Source organism: Eriocheir sinensis, chromosome 41 (genome assembly GCF_024679095.1).
Source record: "Eriocheir sinensis breed Jianghai 21 chromosome 41, ASM2467909v1, whole genome shotgun sequence".
Lineage (NCBI taxonomy): Eukaryota > Metazoa > Arthropoda > Malacostraca > Decapoda > Varunidae > Eriocheir > Eriocheir sinensis.
The window spans coordinates 293,943-299,942 of record NC_066549.1 but is presented as its reverse complement, the minus strand read 5'-3'; the positions used below and the strand labels follow the sequence as shown (position 1 = coordinate 299,942).

Here is a 6,000-nt window from a genome sequence, read left to right as displayed (position 1 = left end):
TGCAGTATTATGATTGTACTTTGTTTCTTAAGTGAAGTCATTGATTGTTTAAGTAGAGTGTCGTTATTCAATTAAGTTTCGAATATTTTTTAATCATGAAAGAAGCTAGATTATCTCAATCATATATATTTGGTACGTGTCTTTGATACAGTCTATGATGTCATCAACAGCCAATCAGGTGAAAGGGGGGCGGAGCTTAGCCAGAATGGGGGAGGGGCTTCTCGGTGCAAATTGGCCAAGCTAATTTGGACCGACTATAGTAGGGTGCTGAACTAATTGCTGTAGATCGTTGAGGAGAGCAAAGTTGTAGGCTTGTTTACCAGGCTGGTCAGTGAAAGAGGATGAAAGCCAAAGCTGGTGGTGAACATTGAAATCTCCCAAGATGGAGATTTCAGCGAAGGGAGAGTGAGACAAGATGTGCTACACTTTAGAATTCAAATAGTCAAAGAATTTTACATAGTTAGTAGAGTTAGGTGAGAGATAAACAGTACAGATATATTAAGTAATAGAATGACAATGAAGTCTTAGCCAGATGGTGCCAAATTCTGAAGAGTCAAGGTCGTGGGCACGAGAGAAGTGTTGTCGTTGCGTACGTTGACGCAACAGCCAGCTTTAGATTGAAATTTAGGATAGAGATAGTAGGAGGGAACAGAATAGAGATTGCTATCAGTAGCCACACAAACCTGTGTTTCGGTGAGGAAGAGAAGGTGAGGTTTAGAGGAGAGATGGAGTTCCACCGAATGAAAATTAGAACGAAGACCGCGTATGTTGCAGAAGTTGATAAGAAAGAGTTTCGAGGAGTTATCAAGACACCTGTCAAGTCAAGTCAAGCCAGAAGGGGAGTCCTCCCTGAGGGAATTTGTGTCCCCCCCCCCCACCCCCAGGCGGGGACTCCCGAGGCATTGCTTAAAAGCGCCATTTTAAATTTATCAAATTTTGGGTAAAGGTGTGTATGTTGTGTGAATGTAGTGTGGTGTGGAAAAAGAGAAGATCTGTCTTTATATAGAGAGCGTGCTGAACTACTCTCTTGTGTTGATGAGACAATAGGGAAACGGAAAGTGAGGACATGGGAGGGGTCTTTGGAGGGTTTCAGCACCCTCCTCACCTCCCATATATACCTCACCGGGAGTGGCTTACGCCCGTTTCGGTAGGTGTCTTCCTACTCACTCCATCCTCATTTCCATCAATAATTATTCGAATATGAATACGAAAACACCCAAATACGGTATTCGAATGTATTCGAATACGAATACCGAATACGAATACTCCATCCCTAATGCTGAGAATTAAAATCGATGTGTTGAGGGAGGGAAGACGGTATGTAACGTTGACGGGGGAGGGCGGATGAGAGATTCGATAATGAATAATTCGAATTATCAAAAATTAACTATCGAGGTGAGGCTGGTGGACACTTGCTTTGAATCTCAACACCTGAGTCGGTTGCCATGACCACCTTCGGGCCTCAGCTGCTCGTCCACTTCAGTTCACATGAGAGGTGACGTAGCTTACTCTTCCAGTCCCCTTTGCACCATTCTATCGCTTAAATTTACTCCTCCACCAATCCGGAAGTTGCCTCACGGGTACGTTTGTGTTATCTAGATTACGTAGCGTCAAAGAAAGGCGAAAAGAATATTGGTGGTCAGCGCTATAAATGCAGCAGACCATCCTAAAACTGCCCCCGAGTTTACTTGATAAACGGCATGACTTCCGAGAAAGCGCCGATACTCTTAAAAGAAAATGTCAGTCCTGACTCCCCGACAAAATACCTATTAATGTCTGAACGCCTTAGTGCTCTCCTGCAGGCAGGTAAGTGTAGTCTGATATAATGTGCATGCATAACAATGTGTCTTTCTTACGTTTCATCTCCATGATAATCACCATCATGATAGATTTTTTAATGGTTACTGAAATTTATATTTCTGCCCGGAATCGTGCCAAATCTATTCTCCGACTAACCAAAAACTCTTTCATTAATAGAAAATGCCAAAACCTTGCTTTCTCTAACTCTTCCCGTGACTTCTGGCATCTAGCCAAAAACATCTCCAACTTCACTTCTTCATCTTTCCCTCCACTCCTCAGTCCTGACGGCAATACTGCCGTCTCATCTATCTCTAAGGCTGAACTCTTCTCTCAAACTTTTTTATAAAAACTCCACTCTGGACGATTCTGGGCATATTCTTCCTACTCGTCCCCCTCTGACTTTTTTATGCCTGTTATAAAGATTCTTCACAATGATGTTTTATATGCCCTCTCTGGCCTCAATCCTCAGAAGGCTTATGGACCTGATGGAGTGCCTCCTATTGTCCTTAAAAACTGTGCCTCGGTGCTGTCACCCTGCCTGGTCAAACTCTTTCGCTTCTGCCCGTCAACATCTACCTTTCCTTCCTGCTGGAAGTATGCCTTTGTACAGCCTGTGCCTAAGAAGGGTGACCGTTCCAATCCCTCAAACTACCGCCCTATAGCTTTACTTTCCTGTCTACCTAAAGCTTTTGAATCAATCCTTAACCTGAAAATTCAAAAGCACCTTTCCACTTCTGACCTTCTATCTGATCGCCAGTATGGATTCCGCTGGGGCGTTCTACTGGTGATATCCTTGCCTTCCTAAAAGACTCTTGGTCATCCTCTCATAGCCGTTTCGGTGAAACCTTTGCTATTGCGCTGGACATATCAAAAGCTTTTGATAGGGTCTGGCACAAATCTCTGCTTTCCAAATTACCCTCCTACGGTTTCTATCCTTCTCTCTGTACCTTTATCTCCAGTTTCCTTTCTGACCGTTCTATTTCTGCTGTGGTAGACGGTAACTGTTCTTCCCTTAAACCTATTAACAGTGGTGTCCCACAGGGTTCTGTCCTATCTCCCACTCTCTTTCTGTTGTTCATTGATGATCTTCTTTCCAAAACGAACTGTCCTATCCATTCTTACGCCGATGACTCCACTCTGCATTACTCAACTTCTTTTAATAGAAGACCCACCCTACAGGATCTTAACGATTCAAGGCTGGAGGCAACAGAACGCTTAGCCTCAGCCCTTACTATTATTTCCGATTGGGACAAGAGGAACCTGGTGTCCTTCAACGCCTCAAAAACAGTTTCTCTACCTATCCACTCGACACAATCTTCCAAACAACTATCCCCTATTCTTTGATAACACTCAGCTATCACCTTCTTCACCACTAAACATCCTCGGTCTATCCTTAACTCAAAATTTCAACTGGAAACTTCATATCTCATCTCTTACTAAATCAGCTTCCTCGAGGCTGGGCGTTCTGTACCGTCTCCGCCAGTTCTTCTCCCCTGCACGGTTGCTATCCATTTACAGGGGCCTTGTCCGCCCTCGTATGGAGTATGCATCTCATATGTGTGTGTGTGGGGGGGGGGTCCACTCACACAGCTCTCCTTAACAGAGTGGAGTCAAAGGCTCTTCGTCTCATCAGCTCTCCTCCTCATACTGATAGTCTTCTACCTCTTAAATTCCGCCGCCATGTTGCCTCTCTTTCTATCTTCTATCGATATTTTCAAGCTGACTGCTCTTCTGAACTTGCTACCTGCATGCCTCCCCCCCCTTCCGCGGCCCCGCTGCACACGACTTTCTACTCATGCTCATCCCTATACTGTCCAAACCCCTTATGCAAGAGTCAACCAGCATCTTCACTCTTTCATCCCTCACGCTGGTAAACTCTGGAGCAATCTTCCTTCATCTGTATTTCCTCCTGTCTACGACTTGAACTCTTTCAAGAGGAGGGTATCAGGACACCTCTCCTCCCGAAATTGACCTCTCTTTTTGGACACTCCTTTGACTTCTATTCAGGAGCAGTAAGTAGCGGGCTTTTTTTTATATATTTTTCTTTACGCCCTTGAGCTGTCTCTAGGTGTAAAAAAAAAAACATTTAGTCTATGGTAATCTTTATAATCATATAATAAACAAAAATAATTACCCTCGCACTCAACGTTCCTAAGTTTTTTTAATTTTAGTTTTCGTAATATTTATATATGTTATCGGTTTCCTTGAATATACACAGTACTTTTTCCCCCAAAAAAAATGATTGGCTTTTTTTTCTGAGACACGTGAGTAACAATTTTTCATCGCTGGGGCGGGGAGGAGGGGTGGGGAAGGAGTAGAGAGAAGCAGAGGTGCATCGCTTAGCCTTAGTACACCCTACAATGCCAACCACAGGGATCCCTCGAGGCAAGTCTCCATGCAGGCCCTCCTTCCATTAAAAAAACAAAAAAAAAAACATGGCTATTCTCAAACTTTTGGGGCGTCTTCTTAGCCTCCTGAACTCGGAAACATCTGTTTGAGAACCAACTCGGTCAGCAGCTTCGATGTTTGGATAATGTGCCACGTGCCCGTATAACTGGAGTTATTGTTCAAGGACTATTCAGGTAATAGGCCTCGATTCAATCATATTGGTTGATCACTAATTTAACACAAAGTCAAAAGTCACCCCCCTCTATTCTGCGTCCATTACATGGCTCAAAACCTGAGAGTAAGACATGCAGCTGGCCAACAGTTGCCAAGGAGTTGGCCGACGGTCTTCGCGACTGTCTTGACGGCAACCCTGCCGAATGTCGCCGAATTTTACCCAAAATTTTAAAAGGATATTTTGGCTGTAGACATCTTAATAGCACTCCTCATGGGTCCTGGGTATATAGGCTATAATGGGCCGAAACTCCTTTGTGTCTACTTCTAGGCTTGCCACCCGTTCCTTAAGATACGGAATCGCTCTGTATTCAAGAGTGAAATGTAGCGTTCCGTTTTGAATCAATACGGAACGCCGTTTGCTCCGCATTACGTTGTCTGTATGGTCAAGCAGATACAATTCAGTACCTTAAAACTGTAGTGAGCGCATTTTTCGGTTAATCACAAAACCAGTCCGTAAAATTTGTCAAGGTTCGTCCTAGAATACGTGTAAAATACGCGACGTAACGTCCCTCCCCCCTTCCTCTTGCTTCCACCAGCAGTGTGCAGCGGCTGTCACTCATGGCATGCTCGAGGAATTTTAGGGCCACCGGTTCCTTGAAGTATGGATCTATTCCTTATTGGAAAGCAAGATGTTGCATTCCACATTTTTCTGACCTCAGAGTGGCAACCCTAGTTGTGTCATTCAACCCAGGAGAGAGGCAGCAGGAGTGCATGCGTGCTGTGCGGCTCCCAAATTCGTGCCAGTGAAACGTAACCATGCCCAGAAGTTGGAGTTGTGGTTGTGATTGCAAAATGAAAATATAGATTTCCTGATGGCGGCAGTGTTAGCCAATATCTCTGAGCCGACAGTAATCTCGAAGATCCTTCATTAGGCGAAGACTGTCGTCACGACAGTCCCTCATTATTCTTAAGTAGTCGGCACCGACGACTGTGCCTACAGTAAACGGTTAAAATTTGAAAAATGGCCCCGACAGTCGTCACAATTGTCTCAAGACAACCCAAAACTGTTGACGACAGTCTTGACTTCTGTCCCCGACCTCCCTCAGACATCAACCGGAAATGACGGTTAGTCCAGACCCTTCCCGACTCCTGTCGTGAAAGTTTAGCATGGAATACTTTTTCGCGCTAATCCTCACGACCCCACACTCCCCTCCCGACGTCCGCTCAGCATTCGGCGACAGTTTCTAGACCTTTTTCAAAACATGCCCAACCCTTTCACATCAACACCCAAGACCAAGATCGAAGTAAGTAAGGTCGACCGACGGGCGGCCCAAAATTCGTCCCATTCCGCGTATCCTCCCCTTCCTTCTCGTGGCGTAACACAGGGTATAAAAACAGCAGGGCGAGGCAGCGAGCCAGTGGACCGCCAGCACTCCTCGGGCGAGCAGCCGAGTGGCCCTTCTGCAGAGGTGAGGGTGACCCCTCTGCGGTTATAGTTGAATGCTGGGCTGCTCGCTCGTGCACCGCTACGGGCTGCTCCCTGGGCGCCTGCCCGGAGGGCCCGTGCCTCCGTCGCTGCTCGCCGGCTGTTACCCGTGGCTGTGGCGGCGGCGGAGGCGTCCCTAGACCCGCAACGAG

General features: G+C 45.8%; 1 protein-coding gene across 2 annotated transcripts in view; it reads left to right on the top strand.

Annotated features, from left to right (window-relative positions):
* Positions 1–957: 957 nt before the first annotated feature.
* The window catches only part of LOC127009464 (sodium- and chloride-dependent glycine transporter 1-like), a 45,796-nt gene continuing 40,753 nt past the window's right edge, over positions 958–6,000 (top strand). The window contains exon 1 of one of the 2 annotated variants that reach the window (XM_050882560.1): positions 958–1,806. In XM_050882560.1, the coding sequence (XP_050738517.1) occupies positions 1,701–1,806 (106 nt within the window). In that variant the 5' untranslated portion in view covers positions 958–1,700. The remainder of the gene's footprint in view (positions 1,807–6,000) is intronic. The other variant, XM_050882559.1, reaches the window with a different exon arrangement.